This window comes from Macaca fascicularis, chromosome 3 (genome assembly GCF_037993035.2).
Source record: "Macaca fascicularis isolate 582-1 chromosome 3, T2T-MFA8v1.1".
NCBI lineage: Eukaryota > Metazoa > Chordata > Mammalia > Primates > Cercopithecidae > Macaca > Macaca fascicularis.
The window spans coordinates 29,189,313-29,214,613 of NC_088377.1; the positions used below are offsets into that span (position 1 = coordinate 29,189,313).

Here is a 25,301-nt window from a genome sequence, read left to right on the forward strand (position 1 = left end):
AAAGAGGAATCGGGCATATTTTAATAGTTGGAAAGATTCAATTTTTAATATAAAAATATATACCCAAAGTTTGAGAGGGGAAGAGGACACCCAGGTCAAAGCTGTGGCCTCTGCACTCTGTAGTCTTCATTTTACATTAAATAATTTCTCTCTCACAATTATCAGTGCCAGGCCTCCTATATATCATCTATCACTGTGGCTTCAAAGTAGTGCAGTTAATCTAATTAGGCATTATTCAATTACCTTTGTTAGGGAAAAAAATATATACTTTCTCTTTCTGCCAGAGTCATAATAATTAAATGGAGAAGGGTTAGAAAGAGCATCCATAAGCCCAGATTTCCAGGCTTTTTGAGCCAAGATTAAAGTAGAGTTTGGACAAAAAGTTGATTCTCGCATTTCTTCTAGTTGGTGGATTTAATATTTGCAAATCACCAGTGTCAGGGAACTGCTTACTTTGGAGGAATCACTTGCTAATTTGTGATGCAAGTTTTAGCCCTAAACTGACATTACACTCTATGACCTGTGGACTGGTGTAGAAATATCAAATATGGAGACATGAAAATGAGCTTGGCTCATGGAACTTTGCCCACAAAGGCCATTAGTCTGGTCTAATAATAAATGAAGGCAAGAACTAATGACCGCAGTGAAAGAGTGATGGAGTGATAACCCAAACAATAAAATGGCTATTTTGTGAGAACTAAAGTAAGAAAACCAAGTCATCATTAAATGTTAAAGGATATATTCATTTTTTGAGCAATTACATATGTATAATTAATTATGTTTTTAGCATACATTATCTCAAGTAATGCTATCTAAAAATCTCCATTTGGATTTCTAAACCTTAATTATGTTCTACAGAATCTTCTGATTTCCACCATCAACAGTGGGTACCTGTTCCTCTACCAGTCATTGCCATTTGAGTGAATGACATTACCATTACCCACTTGTTTGCTCTGAAAATGTCAGAAGTTATCTTGGATTCCTTATATCCAATCTCTCGCCAGGTCCTGTCATTCTAATCTCAAAATATATCTCAATCTGGTCCCCGTCTTGTATTTCTGAGATGAGACGGGTCTGTGCCACCATCATCTCTCAGCTGGTCAAATACTATAGTATTTTTACTACTTTCCGCTACAGTATTGCTGCACACTTTGACACTCTGACAGCCCATTCTCTGCACTGCAGCTTAAATGTACACCAAATGATTCTCTAGCTTAATATCCATTAACCACTTCCCATGACTCATAATAAAAATTCCAGCTCTTTCCCATGTCTACCTGACCCTTGGGAATCTGGCTTCAGCCTGCTTTTCTGATATCCTCTCAGTCTCCTCCACCTTCTCACTTTATCTTACTCACACTGACTCCCTTTTATTTCTTCAAAAAATATCAAGTGTATTAGTGTTCTGAGGATGCCACAACAAATTACCACCAATTGGGTGGTGGCTCAGTTCATTTGTGCTGCTATAACAAAATATCTAAGGTGGAGTAATTTATGAAGAACGGAAATTTATTTTTCATGGCTCTGGAGATTGGGAAGTTCAAGATCAAGGCGCTGGCAGGTTCAGCGTCTGATGATGGCCTTGTCTCTGCTTCTCAGATGGCACCTTGTTACTGCATCCTCTGGAGGAGACAAATCTGCGTCCTCACATGGCAGAAGGGAGGGAAAGGCAAAAGATGGGGGCCTAGCTAGCTCCTTCTAGCCAATTACAAGATTATTAGTTCATTCATAAGTGCTCTTGACCTAATTATCTCCCAAAGGTCACACCTCTTAATACTGATGCATTGGGGATTCAGTTTTAAATGAACTTTGGAGTGTACACAAATATTAAAACCATAGCAGGTGAATTAAAGCATCAAAAATGTATTCTCTCACAGTTTTAGAGGACATAAACTCAAAATAAGGTGTCACAGGGCCATGCTTTCTCCAAAGACTCTAAGGCAAAATTCTTCCTTGTCTCTTCCTAGCTTCTGGGAGTTCCAGGTAGTCCTTGGCTTATGGCAACTGAACTCCAATCTGTACCTCTGCCTTCATATGGCCTCCTCCTCTGTGTCTGTCTTGTTTTCTTCTATCTGTTATAAAGACAGTTTCCACCGGATTTAGGGCTCACCTAGTTAATCAAGGATTATCTCATTCTGAGATCCTTAATTACATCTGCAAATATAATCTTTTTCCAAATAAGTTCACATTCACAAGGTCTGGGGCATGGTTATATCTTTTTGAAGGCCATCTTTCAACTCACTATACCCACAGTATTTTATCTTTACACTTTGATAATTCTAGCTCCCTCTGTCTGAAACGTTCTCTTTCTAGAACTCTGACTCATTATTCAGGTCCCAGATCAGATATTATACATTCTTCTTACTCAGTCCTTCCTTGATTACACTATTTATAATGGCCTCTCTTTGTTACTGTTTTTCCCATCACACTGCTTTTTCTTACCATGGATTTAACTAAATCTGGGAAGTTTGCTTTTTTTATATACTTGTTATTGTCTGTCTCCCTCACCCAAATGCATCCCCATAAAGGCATAGACCCTGTCTGTCTTACTCACTGCTGAGTCCCAGCACCTCGCAAAGTGCCCTGCTGGAAATAGCTGCTCAGTACATATTTACTGAATACATAAATTAAGCCCTTACAACTCTGTGAAGTAGGATGAAATTAGGCATCTGAAGAGTAAACTTGGAGTAAATTTAGGCTAGCTTGCAAATCAAATCAAAATTTAATCAAGAGGACCAGGATACAGTCTCAAGAAGGCATGACTGAATTATTACTGATATCATAAAAGAGTATATAATCAACTGTATCGTAATCAATCTAAAGGGAAAAAAGGTATTTCTTTTTTCCTTCTACCAAAAGAGAGAAGATAATCTGCTTGAAATTCAGAAAATGGCAGTGTGTCTGAAGAATGATATAGAATGCTCTCTTGTGGACCACAATGAGTCAGTACTGACTCTGTAATTTGTAGGATACAGCACAAAGTGAAAATTCAATGTTGTTAGTTAAAAGAGCAGGAAAACGTGCCAGTATAAGTGTTAAAAAATAAAAGTTTTTCTTTTTTCTGCATTCTCCACAATGTGGTGTTTTTTATTCACTATTTAATGTCTTCCTAAGTGAAGAAAAATTAATATTTTAAATCATTAGCATGAACTTCACTATTTATCTTTATATTGTTCAATGTTAGTTTTAAATGTAAATACAAGAGCATTTAATTTGTATGTGAAATTATTGAAATTACACAATTCACATGTTGTAGCTCATACGTGCATATATATTTCATTCTTACCAGCAAAGGAGAAACACAGACAAAACTAACTCAACTGTTTTTATTTCACTTCTTGATTGCATGCACATTTTACCAATACTTTCTACCTTCAGTTTACTGATGAATTCAAAAGGACTGAAAGGAAAAGAAACTATATGTCTGATATGGTTTGGCTGTGTCCCTACCCAAATCTCATCTTGAATTGTAGCTCCCATAATCCCCATGTGTTGTGGTGGGGAGATAACTGAATCATGGAGACAGTTTCCCCCATGCTGTTCTGGTGGTAGTGAATAAGTGTCATGAGATCTGATGGTTTTATAAGGGGTTGCCCCTTTTGCTTGGCCCTCGTTCTCTTGTCTGCCGCCATCCATGGAAGACATGCCTTTCACCTTCCGCCAAGATCCTGAGGCCTCTCCAGCCCCGTGGAACTGTGCGTCCATTAAACCTCTTTTTCTTTATAAATTACATGGTCTCTGGTATGCCTTTATCAGCAGTGTGAAAATAGACTAATACAAGGTTGCTCTCTTTTTCCTCCCATGTCATCATTTTCAGCATAGGTGGGTAGCTAATACAGGAAAGTAGCATGAGTATGAAAGAATAGAAGTGTTTGTCCCAACACCATGTCATCCTTCTGGAATCTAAGCTAGTTCTGGTGAGAATGGAAAGAATGGCCTCTTGGGCTGTCAGCTTCGTGCTTACTTAATACAAGCAATACACTTTGACTCTCTCTGAACTCCCACACATCCTGGGTCTACTGGAATTCTGTGTTCATGGAGCATCCTATTGTGCTCAAGATGCTCAATGAAAATAAGGTAGCAAGAAATGGCAGATTCACATACTGCATATATGTCCTCTATTCATTCACAGGCATGCTCCTTTGTCCCAACAGACTTCACTTACAAACACAAGTCCAAAGATAATGTTATTTAAAATGTCAGAACAACAGCACAGCATTAAACCAAGAGTGGGTTCCTTCTGTGTGTTGGCCCAGTGTGACTGCACAGGTTGCACACCCTTGAGGCTAGCCCTGCAATGAGTATTCTGGTATTCTAGGCCAATGCACTCTTATAGTAGAGATAGATTCATCTGGCAATCATCTTGCTGACCAGGATCATTAAGAGCATACAACCAATTTCCCTTCTCTGTGTCTGTGATTCATTAGCAATCTTGCAGTTATAATTTGTCTTCCTAATGTAGACTTTTCTCCAGAACAGCAAAGAATAATTCATTCAGTCAGAAGTTAAATTTCTCACTGTAGTTCAATATTGTCATTTTGCACAAAGGTATTTTGAATTAGTTGACAACAACAACAAAAAAAATGGCCAGAACTTGACCATTCCTAAATACAGTCCCAAAATCAAGTGTTCTGGACATACAAAGGTGAAGACTAAGTAATGACCAAAGCTGATTGAAAATTCAACAATTCTGCATATTCATGTCCTAGCAACTACCCAAGATATGTACCTCTATTCTTTCACCGTCTGCCCAAGAGAATGTCTCTCTTAAAATCTTTTACCTGAAAGTTTATGCACATCAAGTAATGTGAGAAACATAAAATGAAGCACATTTGGAACAAAATGGTTAACTTATTTCTAAACCATTGGATATATCGAATAAAGAAAAGATCACCAAGCGATGATTTAGAGCACCTGAACTGTAGTTCCCAGATCTGCTGCACACTAGCTGGGTGACAAGGGCAAGTTTTATAACTCCTCTGTGCTTTAAGTTCCTTATCTACAAAATGAGAATTTTAGAATAAATATTCCCTAAGGCTTCTTTCTGATTTATAATTCTATAATTCTATTGTACCTGGACAATGAAAATCAAGCATGTCTCTTATTGCCATAGCTCTGAGGTATGAGGATGTATTTTATACATTTTGTGGGCCCCAACATGGAGCCATCTCAATCAGGCTGTAAGAAGGCCTGTGGAAGAAGGTGGGGAGAGGGGGGTCCATTCATCCAAGACCTGATTAGCAAATGTGTATTTAAATCTGTGCTGTGCTCCTGGAAAACAAATTGTCTCTCCTTCTAAAATAATAAAATTAAAAATTTTTAAACAGAAAATATTCCCAGAGTCTTTTCAGTGGAATATTTATAGTTTGTTTTTTGTTTTTTAATTTTAAGTGGGATTTTGAAGTGTATACTTTCTAAAAGTCCATAGGACACTGTTCATTAGTTCATGTGATAAGCTGTTCAATGTTTTAGGCAACAATGAGAAGAAGCAAGATTTTTTTCACCTCTCCAAATTCTACCTAAAAATTTTTTAAAAAAATATATTCAGTTTCCCATGTTATATCATCCTAAATCTGGACTAGAAAAGCTTTCTCATATAGTTATTACTAATCTCTAGTGGATCAATTTGATGTTGGCTCCCTTTAACACATAAAAAAGTCATAAAATTTGCCACCAGAGTAGAATTGATCAGGCCCTTCCTAAGACTCACTGTAATTTATTAATCAAGTCATTTAACTTTTAATATGAGCCTCTATGTACTTATTAAAAAAAAAAACTAGACATCTCAGTTATTTTAAATTGAGCCTATTCCATTGAGTCTACTATAAAATTCTAAGACTCTATAGTTCTTAGTTTATATTTTCTATCATTTTGGTTTTACTAATTAATGATTTAATCATACATTACGCTTAGACTTGTATGATCACAAAATACATTTGCATGACTTGGATCCTAAATATTATAAAAATTTGTAACCCAATTATATATATATTTCAGTAGGTAATAAAACGATGTTTAACAAAACATCATTTCAAAATAAAATGGCTTTCATTTCAAAAGTAAAATGGCTATTGTTTGTTGAATGTTTTGCTTTAAGTCATTTTTAATTTTAATGCTCAAAATATATTTTGACATGGGCATAGTGATTTTCATCACACAGTTGAGAAAACAGAAGCTTGGAGAGGTTAAGTAACTTACCCAAGTCCCCAAAGCCAAATACAGTCAGTCAAGATTCCAACACTCTTTCTCCATAGGCCATCCTTTTGAGTGTAGATAACGCCACCTTGTGTCTGTCTATGACAGCCAATAATGCCATTAACAAATGAACAAAATGACTTTCATAGGTCCAACAAAATCAAAGCCAGGATACAAATTTTCAGCCTACATCATATAATTTTTAAGGTCTTCAGTAAGAACTGTTTTACTTTTCTAAAAAAAGGAGGAAATAATCACAATTAAAGCAAGCTAAAGAGCATTTAAAACTCAAATCATATGACAAGAGTAAATCGTAAAGCTTAATTCTTTTTTATTTCCTGCCTCAAAATGGATCTAAAGCATGTAACTAGGTTCAGAAGTCAATTTATTACCAATATAATCAAGGGAAGAGGAAAAGTGAAGAAATAAAGAGAAATCAGTCATTAAATATTCTCTAATTAAAGTATATCATCTAATTTTCTTACCACTTGCAAGTAGACAAAAGAAAGTTATATTTGAAATAAAGAGTCCTGTGGATAACACTCAAGATACATTAAAATAATATGGTCTCAATTAATAAAATGATATGAAATTTGATTGCCTATAACAGTCTTTTTATGGAAAAAAAATAATGCACTGTAGCTTAGAGCAATAATGTGAAATACACCTGTAAACCATTAAGAAGCCTTTTGTTACAAAACTGAACTGCTGATGCAGCCCTGGTATCAGCAAATACACCATTTTATTGACGACACTAAGGCCCACAGCAATTCAACAGAAAATTAATTAGCATCAGCTCACCATAAATCTCAACAGTATTAGCTAAAATGCCAATTTTGTAATCACTTTTCATTAAAGCCAAAAATACTAATTAAAATTGATTTTTGCCTGTACTTTGGTGAGCGGCTGCCAGTTAATGGCTTTCAGTTGTAATGCAGACCTTTACTTAAATTAATTTGGTATGTCGTCTCCTTCTCTTTTGTAAAGATAATACAGAGTGAAGGGGTAAGAGCTGTGGATGCAGGAAAGGGCAGTTCACATGCAGAAAGAATGGTCCACATGTAGTGGACATAAAGTGTTCTGAGTCTTTTACTAAAGTTTGCATGACCATGCTCCTTTGTAATCTGTTTTTGAATATTTTATTTCATGAGCAAAGATAAATAGGGCCTTTAACAAATAAATCATAAGACTCAATTATTATAAGAGGTTTGAATAGTTAAATAACATATTTCTTTTGAAAGAATTTTCTGAGTGAAGTTACATTCTTATTTATGTGATGTTATCCATCTGTAAAAAGCTATCCCGTGAACTTAGTCCATGTTTGGAGGCTCAGCAAGAACCAATAAGGATTAATTAAAGTCTCAACATGTGTTAAATGAAAACTAATAGCTATATAAATGTCAAATTCCTTTTATTGGAGTTAAACAGAAAAAAATAGCAATCCATAAATCTCTTAAAGGGTAATCCGCAAAGGCTTTAATTGTTATTTTAACTTTTATTTAATTTTTTTAAAAAAGGCATGGTGCCAGAGTTGAGGTTTTGGTAGCATCAAGATGAGTTACGTAAGGATTAGGGGTTAGGTTTTTCCAATAAGTAACAGAAGAGAGGGAGCAACTTCTATTCAGGATCTCTAAGGAGCCCCAAATTAGAACCAGAAGCCATATTGTCGAAGCAAGTTCAAGGTTCTAGAGTTCCTTAGATGTCGAATGAAAAGTTGGTCAATATTTCTAGATTTAGGTTAAGAATATAGAGAAAAGTATAAAAGGGTTCCCAAATAAGAAATTCAGGTCAAATATTCTAAGATCCATTGAAGAGAGGTAGGAATAGGCAATGAACACATTTCACACATGATGTCTAATGTTTTTATCCATGATGTGCAAGATCTCATACAAGATGGAGAGAACTGCATGGAAGCTCCATCATTTCCTATATGACTCTTTGACCTTAAGGCCTTCACTCCCTACCATGATCCCTACCCCTGACTACTAAAACTGCAAACTTAACACTTTCTATTACATTCTCATGAAATATCAAAATAGATTTCTTCCTAAAAGATTAGAATAGCAAGCTTAATAAACAAATATCTGAGTTGATAAATAATAGATATATATCTCTCAGATTTATTTGCAGTGTATTAACACAGAGGAGTTAGTACAGACTTGACATTGAGGCAGCATAAATTCTGACCATTAAGAACCCCTCAATTCAGAATTATCACTAAATAGTTTCCATCCCAAAATGGGACAAAGTATGAATGAAAATTTCAGTTTGGACCATCAGTTCATAAGAAGAAAGTAATCTTGCAATCCCCATGAACTCTATCTAGGTATGTCCTTATCGTCTTTTTATCCAAGCATATTTTGTTTACATATCTGGGATCATATTTTAGATTCTTATTTTTAAGTACCATGGATGAAATATTCAAAAATTCTGCATGTAAGATGACATTGAAAAGGGATTTACAATTGATGCTTGCCACTAGATTATTTGTCAGGCATTCCCAAAATCTAAAATACCCCAAATCTTACATCAAGTCATTTTACTTGATTTTTAATGATACAGAAACTATCCACTCATATCTAGTGGCCCTTAAGTGTTCTATGCACCTCTACTCTGACGTATGTGTTTAGTAATTTTCCAAGTGCAAGTAATTTAGTCATTGTTGGCAAGTATTTTTCCCGCTTATTTTAAGTTGTCATCAAATATGGGAAGAGTTTCTATCTAACTTAGTTTCAACAATAAAGCATAAGAAACACTTGTCATTGTCAATGGAAATACAGTGAAAGAAAAAAAGAAAAGTTCAGCAAACTATCTCAGAAACGACTTTAACCATGATGATATGGAGTCCAACTAAAGCTATAGTTAACTGGATTCCTGAATTCATGTTAAATTGTGTAAAAAATCATTCATAATCAATGTCTTTCATAATTACCACTTCTCTTGAATTTATAACTTTTGGTGATCATTCAAATGCCTGAGGTTAATTTATTGTCTACTTTTGTTTGATTTACATGTGGAATATATCTTCTGAGCTCTTATATATTAGGAATGTCTTTCTACTGCTCAGAAACATAAAAGACAACTTGGGGAAATGCACAATTTAGCATTTCAAATTTCTTCTCTCAAAATTCTCCATTTTAATGTCATTTCATCATGACATTTAGTACTAAAGAGAAGTCTGAGGCTAGTCTTTTCTTAAAAAAATCATTCTTTTGGAAGCAACTTAGTAAACTTTTCACCAACAGAGAAAGTACCAGATGTTTTTCTGATTAAGAAAAATATTTGTAAAGCTAAATCTAGGTGTGGACTTGTAGGACTGATTTTGCATAAATGAGAGGAAAATTTTAAATCTGTATACTGATTTTTTTTTAAGTTTGTATATTTCCCTCTTTTCAGACTGGTTATTGCTGCTAAGTGTTCTAATGTTTATGTCAGATACCCTACAACTGTCAAACATTCTACAAGTTCGTTTCCTCTATATGTATTATCTACTCATTTATTCTTTTTATTAGTCTCTCTTTATTCTCTCTGATCTTAGAGAGCTTCTGCAAGTGATCCTCCATCACGGATTTAATCCTTTTATGGTATTAACTCTACCTTTCACTATACACTTAATACTTCTCATTATTACTTCTATCATTATGTTACCTTTCCATCTCAACCTCTGTCTTCCTAATGACTTTCTGTTTCTATTTAATAGAGGCCAGAACTTCATAGTGCTATAAAAGATGGTAGTATTCTAATAATTTTTTCTGTCTCCTGCTATGGATAATTTGAAAAGATTGTTCTTACTCTACCATTTTAGGATCTATCCCATCTTCATTTTAGAAGACTTTTGAGAGTTCTTCCATTTACATTATCTACTCCTGCTAACAAAATAAGAATTTTCCATATCTAAAATTTTTTAAAAGTCAGAGTACATACATTTCACTTAGCCCAACTTTCTGTTTACTTGAGTGCCAATTAAATCTCCTTCTAAGACATAGGATAGATTCATGTATAAGTTTTCTAATTATTAATATCAGAACTAGCAGGATTTAATCCAATGTAGGTCTGTTGGAGTTAAAATATAATTCTTACTCATTCCCATAATCTGATATTGTGAAAATATGTTATATAGGGAAATCTAAAATCTCCAGAAGGTAATGCTACCAGAATTCTTCATACCTTTATTGGGCACAGTAACCTTCTAGATACCAGCGTCTTCAAAATTGTTTTAGTTTTAGGTGTGGTTTAGTTTTAGTTTTAGATATTAAAATAGGTACAAAATCTGCATGGATAAAATATTATTGGTAATAATTGAATACAGCAGGGCAATGCTATTCAAGCTGCCACAAATAGTAAAATCTTTGCAATAGAACTCTAGCCAGTTTCCTGGCTAATATTAACATTCTAATTATTTTATGGAAATTTTACTGAAGTCACTCATATCTGCCAAATCAAAAAAAGAGTTTATTTTTACAATTATAACATCAGGTAACAGACAAAAATTAGAAAAGCTTTCAGATATTGCCTTAAATTTTTCTTCATGATAATATATATAACAGAACTGTTTTCAATCAAGATGGAAAGAAGACTGTGATTTCTGATAAAGTGAAACTAAACAAGGGAAGACCTATCGCTGTCCCACTCTAGTGCCTAGGCAGAGCTTCCAGGCCACAGTGCAGGGAAAGGAAACTCAGGCAGAACCCAGTGGTCTTCCTGAGTTGAACTGAGTTAGGAGTCCAAGGAGGCCAAGGTGGCTAGAGTTCATAGGGCAGAGTGCCGGAGCATAGAGTCCTGGACAAAGAGCAAGCCCCTGAAATATGCAGAGGATATAACTTGAGCCTCAGCAGAGATTAACCTCAGCAGAGTGTTAATCTTTGCATGTGTGTGAGGAAACTACACAAAGTCAAGGAGAAAATGCCAAAACGATTACAAATAATATTCCCAGGGCTGACACATAACCAGGAATAGTTTGTGCTCCTACTAGCCAGACTGAAAAAAATCTCAGAATTCACAGGTCATTAGGTAGAGTACTCAGAAAGGTATTGCCTTAGTAATAAAGGATAATTAGCCCCAGACTACAGGTTTCTATGATCTTACCTAACAAAGCTCAAAAGCAAGACTCTGATAAAAGTTTCCAAGTAATGTAACTACATCCCAGAATAAAGGTCAAGAATATTTGTAGGAATATAAAAATAATCAAGATAAAATGTATAATGTCTGTCAGCCAAGTAATAATTAGTAATAATTACCAAATATGCAAAGGTGGAAAATATGATCTTGGATGAGGAGAAAGAAATCAATCAATAGAAACAAATCAAAAATGTCACAGATGCTACAATTTGTACATAAGGACATTAAAACACACCACAATTCCATATATTCAAGAAAATAAAGAAAAGATTGAGCATGTTAGGTAAAGACATCGAAGAAAAAGAAGATCCAAATTGAATTTTCAAGATAAAATTTTAACATCTGCGATTTAAAATGCACTGAACAAAATTAATAGCAGATTAGGTTTCAAAGAATAAAGATCAGCAAATATGAAAACATAGCACTAGAAACTGTCTAAAATGGAAACACAAACTGAAAAAGACTGAAAAAGAAGAAGTAATACAGCATTAACAAACTGTGGGACAACTTCAAGCAGATGAGTATATATGAAATTGAAGTACCCAAAGGAGAAGTGAGGGAAAAGAAAAAACTGTTTGAAGAAACAGTGGCCTAAAATTTTCCAAATTTGAGGAAAACTGCAAATTTATTGATCCTAAAAGCTCAACAAACTTCAAGCACAAGAAATACCAAGAAAACTACACCAAGGCAGATGATGATCAAATTTCTTAAAACCAGTTATAGAGAGGAAGTCTTAAAAGCAGAGGAAAAAAAAAAAAAAAAAAAGATTTCTCAAAAATTTAAACAGACATGCAAAAGGCATGTAGATTAACAGGAGTGTGAGAATCTTTCTTATGTACAATAAATTTTAAAAATATTAGGTAAAATGATGAAAGGTAATAATGATAACATAAGGATATTAGTAATACTCCATATTTCTTTATTGAGAGCTTATGATGTGCCAAAAACTGTGCTTAGAAAAGTTTTTAGACTTTATTAGAAATAAAATGAAAATGGATTGTGGTTTTTGTTGCCAATTGAATTATGTATTATTTATTAAAGCATAATATTAGTTAAAAAAAAAAAGAGAAAAAAACATTATGTGTAGGGAAACAAAGGTAAGAATGAAAATAGATTTCTTATCAAAAACAATGCAAGCAAGCGATAGAATGTATTTAAAATACTGAAGGAAAAAAAACTCACCACCTAGTGTTCTATACCCAGCCAAATTATCTTTCAAAACAAAAAAAGTCCTTCAGGAAAAAGGAAAAGTGATACTAAATGGAAAAATGGGTCTACACAAGGAAATAAGGAACACAGAAAATAGTAAACATACAGACATATATAAAGGTTCATCTAAAAACAAAACTGATTTTTCAATCTTCTGCTAGTAAGACCTCTCTCCCTGAAATGTTGCAAAGGTCTGAATAGAACTTATGGTTCTCTGCAATCCAATAGCAGTGGGCAAAAAGAGGTCTGGAGTCACGCATTGGGAGTCTGATAACTGTTTCTCTCATCTGAGATGATGTACTGTGGTACAGCAACCAGGTCTCTCTAAAATGCCTACACAAGTAGCCAGCTGAGGCTTTCTCTCCCTCTCTAGTCAAAGAGAATATACCTAAACTCAAATTTTCATGTTACTGGTGGTTTTTTCCTCCCTGGAGACAGGACTTCGGTCTCCTACAGACCTCACATAGTATCTAAGTACTGGGCTTCAAGATTACCCAGACAATTTATACAGAAAGCTGTCTTCTAAATTCAGATTGCCTGGTGACCCAGTAGTCTATTGTAGGCCCACTGACCATTGTTGTTCTTACACTTACTCAATAGAAGAAAGAATCACAGGAGAATGGAGACCCACCACGCTAATGCAAATACATTCCATTTGTATTAGACCACCCAGGCCATGGCATTAACTCCATGACACGAAGAAAATGCAGGCACTATATGCTTCTTTCCTTCTTATTGGCTCTTAATTGGTAGACTTTCCCCAGTAAATCCTTTTCCATAAATCTTAGTCCATATTCTGTGGCTTCTGGAAGACTTCCCAAGCCCTGCTGCCTGACAAGTGGTAGTGACTTTGAAGGGCTACACTTGCACCACACTTTGTCTTTTATATTCAAGATGATGACATCAATTACTATGTATTTCAGGTCACCCGGTGCACAGAGAAGAGAAACTCTTATGTTTTTTAACAGATTTCAAGGTGCCAAGGAGGCAAAGTTTGCATGACATATTGCAACAACTTTTGTTTCCTAACATTTCCATTATTACATATTATAGAAATCATCTTATAAGAATAGAACACCTTCATCCTGACTGTACCGTGCTTTCCTACACGTGGCTGAGAAGCATAGGCATTCCCAGAATAAAGCACAGTCATAATGTGAACGACAAGAGAAACAGTGGGCAAGTTTGCCAAGTCATTGGATGGGCCACTCATAGGGTTCTCAATTCAATTTTATATACCTTAGAGTCAGTGGAAATTCCTTTCAGATTCTGAAATTAGGTTGATGCTCAAACTTATGTTAAGATGTTATAAGGTTTTTTCTTTTTTCTATTTTTTTAAGCATTTTTGTGAGAACATAGTACAGACTATGTCAGCCGAACTTAAGCTGTGTTATTTTAAATGAGAGGTCTTTGAAGTCACATTGTATGTGTGCATCTTGTTTCTTTTCCTTTATGTTGAGCTCTTTCCCAGATATTTTAATGATCCCTCATGTAAATATGTTCTCAACGGTTCTGTCTCACAAGTTCTTCAGAAACATAGAGTTATCCAGATCCAAGGCTATACCCTGCTATACCCATAAAATAACTTTGACAACTGAAAAATGCAAATGGGCTGTCACTCCCACATTTCTGCTGCTGGGTGTAAACTACTACGTTCCACTCATTCTCTAAGTGATAATGATTTGGTTCCTGCAGTCAGAGGTCACAGGACTGTCACCCAGTGGTATCTTACCATAAGTAAATCCAAACATTGATATTAATTAAAGTTGCAATATTATTTTGTGGCAGGATGCTATGGGAGGAATCAGTTTTGATACCACCCGAAGAAAACAAGAAATAAATGGTTCTTTTAAAATGTATATCAGATAATGTCAAACTTCTGCACAAAACCATCCATTTCCCAGTTCACTCAGAGATAGACTACAATGACCCAAATGATCTCCTGCCTCTGTCCTTATCCCCACCTCACTCACAGTGTACCAGCTGCTGTGTTCACATTGAAATGCAGGTCACTGCTTTTATGGTCTTTGCATTACCTATTCCTTAAATTTTGAACTTTCTTGTCCAAAATATTTTGTGTTACATTTTCTCTGCTCCATCAGGTCTCCATTGGTATATCACCCTGTCAGTTCAGCCTTTCCTAACCCCCAATATTAAGTATCATCCTCTGACCTCGTTTACTCCTGTTTTTTTTCTTTTTTCTTTTTTTCTTTTCCTTTTTTTTTTTTTTTTTTTTGAGACGGAGTCTCGCACTGTGTCACCCAGGCTGGAGTGCAGTGGCGCCATCTCGGCTCACTGCAAGCTCCGCAAGCTCCGCCTCCCGGGTTCACGCCATTCTCCTGCCTCAGCCTCCGAGTAGCTGGGACTACAGGCGCCCGCCACCACGCCCGGCTAGTTTTTGTATTTTTAGTAGAGACGGGGTTTCACCATGTTAGCCAGGATGGTCTCGATCTCCTGACCTCGTGATCCACCCGCCTCGGCCTCCCAAAGTGCTGGGATTACAGGCTTGAGCCACAGCGCCCGGCCTCTTTTCTTTTCTTTTTTTTTTTTTTTTTTTTTTTTGCATAGCATTCATCAGAATTTAATATGTGATGCACACACATGCTTGTTTATACTTATTCTCTCCCTTCCATGATGTAAGCTTATAAGAACAGGAATTTGTTCCCTTTTGTTCACTGCTACATTTTAAACACTAAAAAGGACACTAACACAAAATAAGCACTCAATAGCTATTTTCAAGTGAATGAATGCCATGCAAATGTCATGCCATCACCTTTAAGAGAACTGCTTTCCAGGTTCTATCAGCACAAGGTAGACAATAGAGTGTAATTACATGTTGATGGAATTCTGGGCCACAGTTTGGAGAGACAGTGCTAGCTTTTAAAAGTTCTGGTATCTTCTGTTCAGTGGAAAGAAGAAGAGAAACATATTTTCAAATAAGTAATTGCACACCAGATGTTAGGGTACATTGATTTGCTCCAGTAAGGGGATCACATTTGAAACAGCAGTTTCATTTGAGGTAACCACCTGTCATTATCCTGAAGTCATCTATCTTCAGCACCAGCCATATTGGAGAGATAAATGAGAATGGAGTAGCAATCAATTCCCCCGAATCTTTCAAATATTGTATTGTGGCACTAATCTCTAATGATTCTCTAGTGATTCAGCATTGTTTGGGTCAAAAATCTATTTTCTCCCCTTTATAACTTTATTGTATGCATTCTATATTTTCTTAACTTCTTAATGGTATTTTTAAAATGTTTTTAAATGATAAAAATTGTATACATTTATATGTATATTGAAACATGTATATATTAATAATGGGTAAATACAGCTAATTAAAATATGCATTATTTCATATACTTATCATTTTTGGAGTGTGAACACCTAAGATCTACTCTCCTAGCAATTTTTAAGTATTCAATTCATTGTTATTAACCACAGTTACCATGTTGTACAATATATATCTTGACCTTATTTCTCCTCTCTAACTAAATCTTTTATCCTTTACTAACATCTTCCCAATTTTCCCCTACCTGGTTGGAATTCTGTTTATCAGCTCACTCGCCATAAGCCCATGACTGGTGATCCACAGTAACATTGTAAATTAGTGTCTATTCACTATTATTTGGCAGTACCAAATAATCATATAAATGACACAACTGTGATGGCAAGTAGAAATAGAATAATTTGAAAATCCTAGAATGAAGGTTCACAGCATATGCTTGTTTTTTCTCAAAGGTACTTTGAACTCTCTTCATTCATAGATGCTGAGTCATTGGATCGATCCATTTGATAATTAGGAAAAAGGCTATAGATTCTCTAACAGTGTAATTTATTGGGCCTGGAGTAGAATCTTAGTGGACTGACCAGCTATTTTATCCCCCTCTACCTAATACAAGATGCAAGTAAGCCTGGCCTCTGCCTCTCCAGCATTCAACCATCCCCACTGCAACCCAGGAACCAGTTGTACCTGCAGCATTTAATAGTATGCCGATCTACAGAGAGCAATCTCCAAAACCCCTTTCCAAGGGCAATGCAATAGCATTTTTCTCACCCTAAAAAAATCTATTTTTCATGATTTTGGCAAATAAAGTATATCCTGCCCCAACTGGGTCATGTTAGGTAAAATCACCCCAATTTCTGAAGCCTTCTTTAGCTTCTTCTTCTCTATAATTACCAAGGAATTTCTGACATCTCTTTTTATTAAATATGGGCCAATATAGGTTCCAATAAGCTAACTAAGTAAACAATTAAAGGTATTTTCAGAGTGAAAACGAGGTAAGTTGCCTTAGTAAGGAATTTCCCACAGGTTAAAGACTTACGGCATCTTTATGCAAAGAGAGAACAACTTTTCCAGATAGGGGAAGTGGGTCTGCATTGGTTGCCATGAGAAGTTCAGTGGTATTGGCAGTTTCAGCTTCACTGGGGCTTCTTATTCTCCTAGATATTGCCAGCCCAATTCTGAGTTTCCATTTTCATATAAGAGACATTTGAACTAAAATTTTGACTGTATTCTAATTTAGTAACTAATTAGGTCAAACTATTCATTGGGTTCTTGACTGACTCAGCCCTATGACTTCAAACAGTTGTTGAATCTTTGGCCAAGTAATAAAACATTTATGCCTTGCTGAAAATCTAGAAACTTACCCTTGGTTATTCTCCTCTGATCTGCCCAGTACTATTAGAAAAAGCCACCCCGCTACATGACCTTAAATCCCACATACCTCTACTATTTTCCTAAGGTAGCAAACATTGGATTTACCAAAATTTTGCCTTCAAAGGGTACTTTATTATAAATTGACCACAGATTAAAATTTTAAATAAGTGTCTTATTATTGAATACAATAAATTTCAGGATTTTTTTTCCAGAATCCTCAAGAGATTTCCACTGTCTTCAGTCCTACTATATCAGATCACATCCATTTCTATTCCTGGTAACAATTTCTGCATTCTTCATTGCAGCCAACAGAAGCCTAATCCAGTTTACTTAAACAGAAGAGGGATTTTCTGGAAGGACACTTAGTTAGTTATGTGTTTCTATGTAACAGATTATCCAAAGCTTAACAATGGAAAACAATGAGCAGATATAATATGTCACGGTTTCTGTGGGTAATGACATCAGTTTCTGTGGGTAATGGCTCAGCTGGGGGTTTCTGGCTAGAGGTCTCACAAGACTCCAAGCAGGTCTAGCCAGCCTCCAGCCTCACCTGAAGGAGGATCTGTTTTCAAGCTTACTCACATGAGTTAACACACCTCTGGTCCATGCTGCTTGTTGTCCAGACATGGACTACCAACCAGGTAGTTCCTTGCCATGCAGGTCTCTGTAAGGTCATTTACAAAATGTCATTTGGCTTTTCTCAGGGCAGGCAAGAGAATGCGTACACCGATGACAGAAGTCACGGTCTCTGTGTAGCCTAATCTCAACAGTAACATCTCATCACTTTTGCCATATTCTATTTGTTAGAAGTGAGCCATTAGGTCCAGCCCACATTCAAAGAGAGAAGATTACTCGAGGGCACAAGAATCAGCAGGGAGAGATCACCAGGGGCTATGTTAGAGGCCTGCTTGCCACAGATCTCCAGTACCTTACATAATTGACAAGGGGGCTAGAGAAGCCTCCCACAAAGCCCCAGGATCCAAGAGAGGCTAAAAGCTAATAACACAGCCAGGTCATGTCCCAGAGATGATGTGACTGCAATGCTATCACAGGACACTTCCTGTTTTTCTCACTAGCACTGCTGCACGCCTGGACTTTACTCCATAGTGCCCACTAACTTGAAAATCTTTTAATTAATGATAAGATTCAATGTCCTGGGCTTGAACATTCATTTGCTTGAGGCTAACTCAGTTACCTGAGCCCTAGCTGCTAGGGCATTGAGAGAGGAATATCTGCCTCCTTTGTCTCTTTGTGGGAAGTGGAGCCTACCTGAGGCTCCCCCCAAAACAGGAAGGTTCCAGATTCCAGATGAGTAGAAATAAACAATCAGACAGAGACTTAGTTAAATTTACAGATAGATAAAATATCCCTTATACATGTTAAATATATACAAAGTTTCCTAAATTGTTGTCTTTTTGCACATAAAAACAAGTAAAGGTTACTATTTTGATTCAAGTTTCAAAATGTTTATGTTTTCATAACATATCTCTCTGTCTTCAATGAAACTCATTTCATTCTTCTGTTTCTAAACAATTTAAAATATATACCGGATTGTTTAATCTGGTTTCATAATATATTCAAACAATGTCAGACATGTGGCCAAAGTGTCTGGCTGCAAGCAAGGTGTCATTCTAATGCCATAAATTAAAGTAGGAATTTGTACACCCCCCACCTCAATATCTGTGTTTAACACATTGCCTAGAGTCTGACTGATTCATGAATTATTATCACTCATGTTATTTAAAACTGAGATTCCTATAAATAGTATTGCTTTAGGAGAGATGATATTGGTTCATTCATACCCATGTGAAAGTGACTTCTCACCTCATTTTCTTTGATTAGAAAAAAATTAAAGAGGCCATAAGAACTCTAAGAAATTAAAGAAAGTGAGAAAGAGAAAGCATAATGGATAACATAAGATGCTAAGCTCACTTCACAATTTTTCGTGTGCAATTCTAAACCAGACCACGCTCAGGGAATAAAAAGAGACAATGAATTTATAAAATCTACTTTCATTTTTATCATGGAAAACAGGTATGCCAGTTATTATTTACCCTAACTGACAAAACATATATCTGTCTATAAACCAGGCTGGGCTAAATAAGTGGCTTTGAAATCACTTATTCAACAATATTCAGCAAATATTTGCTGGATGTATATTATGCAGTAGTAACTGTCCAGCCACTGGAGATAAAGTAGTTAACAAACCTAGTTTGTTTTTTTTTTTCATTTTATTTTTTTTAGATGAGTTTTGCTCTTGTTGCCCAGGCTAGAGTGCAATGGTGCGATCTCGGTTCATTGCAACTTCCACCTCCCAGGTTCAAGCGATTCTCCTGCCTCAGCCTCTAAAATAACTGGGATTACAGGCACCTGCCATCATGCCCACCTAATGTTTTGTATTTTTAGTAGAGATGGGGTTTCACCATGTTGATCAGGCTGGTCTCAAACTCCTGATCCACCCACCTTGGCCTCCCAAAATGCTGGGATTACAGGCGTGAGCCACCGTGCCTGGCAAAACAAGCCTAGTTCTTGATCTTATGAAACTTACTTGTAAAAATAGATAATAAGTTACACAGATGGGAGAAAGAAAGAGAAGGAAGGAAGGAAGGAAGGAAGGAAGGAAGGAAGGAAGGAAGGAAGGAAGGAAGGAAGGAAGGAAGGAAGGAAGGAAGGAAGGAGGGAATGGAGGGAGGGAGGGAGAGAGGGAGGGAGGGAGGGAAAGAAAGAAAGAACTAAAGGAAATAATAAGGTGCTGTGATAGAGAATAACAAATAGGGAGAGATAGTTAACTTACTTGTTCAAAAAAATTCCCAACAAAGAGATGACATTTAAGCTCATACTGAAATATGAGGTTTCTTTCATTGTTGTATTTGTATTGATACCAATTAAAGGAACTGTGTCTTAGTCAGTTTGAGCTGCTACAACAGTATGTCATGACCAGGTGGCTTAAACAATAGAAATTTATTTCTTACAGTTCTGGAGGCTAGAAGTTCAGAATCAACGTGCTGGCTCATCCAGTTTCTGGGGAGGGGACACCTCCTGGCCTGCAGATGGCCACCTTCTTGTTGTATCCTCCTTTGGTAGAGAACAGAGAGACGAAGCAAGCTCTCTTGTATTTTCTTATAAGGGCACTAAGCCCATTCATGAGGGCTCTACTCTCATGATCTAATTACCTCTCAAAAGCCCCACCTCTTAGTACCACCACGTTAGGTGTTAGAATTTCAACATATGAACTTGAGAAGGGTTACAAGCATTCAGTCTACAGCAAACTGAAATCACTTTGGGGGTCACATCAAGGTACACAATTGAGAAGCAAGCTAAAAAGAACAGAGACGTGGTTAATATTAAAAGGCATCACACTTTGCCTAAGTTCCTGTTTCCTAGCACTCATTTCAAGGTGAAATGCTCATTATCTATGTTAAAAGTAACATATATGAATCATGCCAAAGTTTAAGTCATTCACATGTGATTCTTCTATGTAACTATAGAGCAGTATTATCATCATTAATTTGTATTTTGCTTTCCGTCAATGACTCCGAAATCTATAATGAGAAGACAATTATTTAGATCCATGCCTATTTCGTTTAATGATTGCTATTAAAAAAAAACTAATGAAAAGACATGTTATTTCTGGACAGAATTTTTTTATTTATTGTTATTATCACTTTTTAGAGACAGGGTCTTACTCTGCCACACAGGCTGGAGTACAGTGGCACCATCATGGCTCACTGCAGCCTCAAATTCCTGGCCTCAAGTGATCCTTCCACCCCAGCCTCCCAAGTAGCTAGAATGAGAGGCATGTGCCACCACACTCAGCTAATTTTTTTTTTTTTTTTTTTTTTTGCATAGCAATGGGGGTCTCACTATGTTGTCCAGGCTGGTTTCAAACTCCTGGCTTTCAGCAATCCTCCCACCTCAGCCTCCCAAAGCACTGGGATCACAGACATGAGCCACTGTGCCCAGCCTGGACAGATAATTTTAAAGATATTACTTGCTTCTTTCTTAAGTCATCTTTCTAAAAACAGAAGAGGCAAATTTTATAAAATTTTATTTTAACTATCACATACTTCAAAAATGAATTTTGAAATATGTCAAAAAAAAAAAGTAAAGATTGTGTTTAACCTTTGTCTACAAACTTTCACGTGGAGTTGAAGTTAAGAATGTGCATCCTCCACATTACAGTGCACATAGTCAGCATTCCAGAAACAACTTAGGAGAATCAAATGGATTCCATTTCTATTAAACATCCTTTGATTCCTTTTAATCAGCTTTGCACAAAAGAACCAATGTTGGCATGTGAAGAAAGCAAAGGAGTGCATTTTCTGAATGTTAATGCACGTAATAGAGGGAAAGTCACATTTGTTATAACTCTGCCATAAAGTGGAGCTGTAATCTCACCATGCATCTGTTCCATATGCCATCAATTAGTTTGATGAAAACAGGCTAACAGTGCAGGAGTGATTAGCAGCAAAGATTAAATTCACTTCATTTTTAATTACAAATCTTTGTCTTTAAAGTTCTATTGGCTTGCAAGAACCCCTACTGTTCTGTCTCTCCTCCACAGTTGATGTGCTTTTTATTCTTCATTCTGAAATTATTAATGCATTTTATTTGGTACTTATTTCTAATTACAGACGTTACCCACAAATGTTACTGATATGCCCATATGCCAGAATAAGCAGAATTAAGACTGTTCAAATCTTACTAATTCAAGTTCAAATGATCTTTAGTAGCAAATGTGGCATCTCTTATATGTAGAGAGCTCTGAGGTTTACGTATTTGTCACTCAACTTACTGGTTTTATCCATTGACTGATTCATTGATCTATTCATTCAGCAAATATTAATTTCATGTCTATTATGTTCTAGGAACTGATACAGATGCTTAGTATATAAAACTGAAAAAAAACAGACATAAATCCTTTACCTCACCAAACCTATATTACAGTGGCTGGAAATAAACCAATCGTTAGGGGCTGAATCGCATCACCCAAAATTTACATGTTGAAGTCCCAACCCCCAGTATGTCAGAATGTAATAGCATTCGGAGATAAGGTATTTAAAGAGGTATTTAAGTTAAAATGGGGTCTGTAGGGTAGGCCCTAGTCCAATATGACTCATGTCCTTATAAGAACAGGAAATGTGGACACAGACGCACACACACTGAGAGTGAGGAAAGACCGTGGAAGATGAAGGGAGAAGGCAGCCCATTCGAGTCAAAGAGTGAAAGCCTCAGAATCAAATGAACGCGGCCTACACTTTGATCGCAGCCTTCTAGCTCCCAGATCTGTGAGAAAATAAATTTCTGTTGTTAAAGCCATCCAGGCTGGGGGTATTTTGTTACGGCAGCCCTAGCCAACATGCCAATTAACGCAACAAAAATAAATAAAAATTTTAAAAAAATTATATCATATCTTGAAAATTAAGAATGCTATAAAAATATATATTGAAACAGAACAAGGAAGTAGAGGGACATTTATTTATTTCCTTCTCTGAGAAAATTATTGTAAAATATGGGTACCTGCCATTTCTATAAAAATAAGATGACTGCCAGAGGGGCTTTCGAAGAAAAAGAAATATTTTCATAAGGACTCTACCACATCAAGTATTTTCCTCTATCATTCTATTTTTCTTAATAATCACAGAGCAAAATATGACAATGTATGCACATGCTTTATACCACTAAAATTGTTTAATGTGTTTCATATAGAAGGTTAAGCTAGCCAAGTGACCAGGAGTGACACAGGCTGTCTGATATTTTGGCATTTTATTCGATAAATTTTTAGAAGAAACATAAATGTCTACTTTTAAATCTTTGGTTTTTTAAAATGTGTTGCTAGGTGTTTTGAATCTAAAACTCAGTACTTCTGAACCTGATTAGCAGAATCAAGAACAACACAGCTACTTAAAAACTGAGAATCATTTTTTTCTGTAACTATTGAAACATCAATTATTTTGTTCTTTTGGTTCTGGAAGGTATCACTTTGGCGTGCAGGCTAGGTCAAGCAAGTATAAGTCCCAAGATATAGTCACAGCTCTTGTGATTGCTCAACATTAATTAAGTAATGCAAATGCACATAGTTCTGGCTTGTAAAGTATTCTATTTAATACTGTGAAATTCTCTGGGTCAATGAGTGATGGGACTGCAGAAGGCATATCTCTGATAAAACAATGCAACTCCACCATCCTCTACGGATTAACCAAATAAACTCCCATGTCATTACGGTTCTGCATGGACTTTTCTAGGAGGATAATACTCAATCAAACAGGACTTCTAAAGACTGGCAAAGTGCTTCATGATATCATCAAAGAATGAGGTAAGGAGTGATTCAGTGGATTTGGCCGTACTCTTTACCTTCCTTCCCACCATGTCAGGCACACCCTGCCAGTTCCAGAAAAGTGCCATCCATAGACTTCCCATCTTCAGAACTTCTGCTTTTCAGTCAGGCAGGAAAGCAAAAAAGCAAAATGCTCCCACTTGAGAACATCCTTGGATTCGCTCATGAATCAGGCAGAAATTTCATTATACTCAATTTTTATGTTTTCTTATGCACATGATCCTAAATAAACCAGTTTAGAATTTTTATTTCACCTGAATTTCTACATCTTGTAGGTCAAAGTTCATGACTTGCATCTTGCCCTACCTTTTCTCCACCACTGTTATGCCGACAGGTCTATCTATACCAGGATATAACATTCAAAATCAAAGGAAGAATAGGATACCAGGAGTGTGTAGGCAAACAAGTGAGACCACATCTTTATTATCATGGTTAGAAGGATTTCCAAAATATATTCTAAACATTTAGGTCTTGAATCTCCTCATTAGCAACTAAGTTAATTAAAAAAGAAATGGGTAGCATTTTTTGTCGTTGCAGCAAAAAAAATTTTTTTTTAAAGAAAAAGAAATGAGGAGTTTTAGTTGGAAATGCAGGAAATAAAAAACACTCATGTCTGAATCTCTGGCCAATAATTTCAACATAGGAAACAAATACATTGTAAAAACAGTGTAAGATAACCAAAGTTATTCTCATAGAGGGACTGTCTCTTGCCTTGTCTTTTACTGTAACTAATCACTAGTTTTGCACGCTTTGAAAATCAGATATACTGTGCCATTTCATCTCCTTTCCAAGACGTGTTTATATTCCATAGCAATTCTTTCCAGGAAAGTCATGTGTGTACTGTTTTACTGATCCTCACATTTTCTGGATGAGAGAGGTGGAATGTAAAAATATTTATATTTTGTAGATCAAAAATATGAAGGTCATGTACAAGGTAAAGGGTAAATACTGCTATAAAACCTGCTTATGACTCTCCTGCCAATGTAATTAGTTAAGGGGAGAGAACAAGTTAAAGCATTTTTGCCAAAGATAATCCAGGGGACAAACTCAGAACAGTATGAGGCACCGTACCTGCCCCAGCCAGGCTCCTCTTTACCGACAAGAGTGGACCCAGATGCACAGCCAACAACTCCACACATGTGTCACTTAGTTGCCCTTCATTCCTGATTGGGTTCGCGACATCCTTTTTGTTACTCAAGCTCAGCACTGGTCCCTGGCCCACGCTTTTCCCACCCCTGCCTGCAACCGTCTCTGCAGGGTGGCCTCATCCTGTATGACTACCAGCTGGAACTGGCTCCCGTAAATAACATCTCTCTCAATCTAGCTCATACCACAACCAACTGGCCACCCAGTTGTTCACAGCAGCTAAGCCCCCACACCGCCTCCCCTTGAGAGCAGCTCCAGCTGGGGAATCTCTTTGTAGTGAGCCAGTCCCCACCCCCTTATCCCCAGCTGGTGTCAGCCAGTTGCTACAGCTAAGCAATCAGACCCACCTGTATCCTGACATAGGCCAAACCCAAGGACGCTGGTGAAGTAAGTGGGTTATCCCTCCTTTAAGTGCTCTTAGATACTCCAGTGCTGGCCATGACCCACTCTTGCTCTCATATAACTATGAGATCATTCCTATGAAATCTTTCATTAGGCACTTGGGCAACAGCCGTTACCAGCTTAACATGTGCCTGCCTTCCTCCTTCCCAGACCTTGCCGTTTTACGCTTATCTCTTAAGACGAGTGGAGAAAGCATTAAAGTTGGAATCAAGAGACTGGGTTCCAAAGGAACTT

The 25,301-nt window shown here is 36.4% G+C and overlaps 1 protein-coding gene across 2 annotated transcripts in view; it reads right to left on the minus strand.

The window, feature by feature from the left end:
• Positions 1 to 25,301, minus strand: part of CHODL (chondrolectin) — a 459,390-nt gene that overhangs the window by 215,605 nt on the left and 218,484 nt on the right. The window contains exon 4 of one of the 2 annotated variants that reach the window (XM_065541473.2): positions 20,155 to 20,257. The exons of the other annotated variant lie outside the window; for it this stretch is intronic. Within the exon in view, the coding sequence (XP_065397545.1) occupies positions 20,155 to 20,196 (42 nt within the window). The 5' untranslated portion in view covers positions 20,197 to 20,257. The remainder of the gene's footprint in view (positions 1 to 20,154; positions 20,258 to 25,301) is intronic. 2 annotated transcript variants of the gene reach the window in all.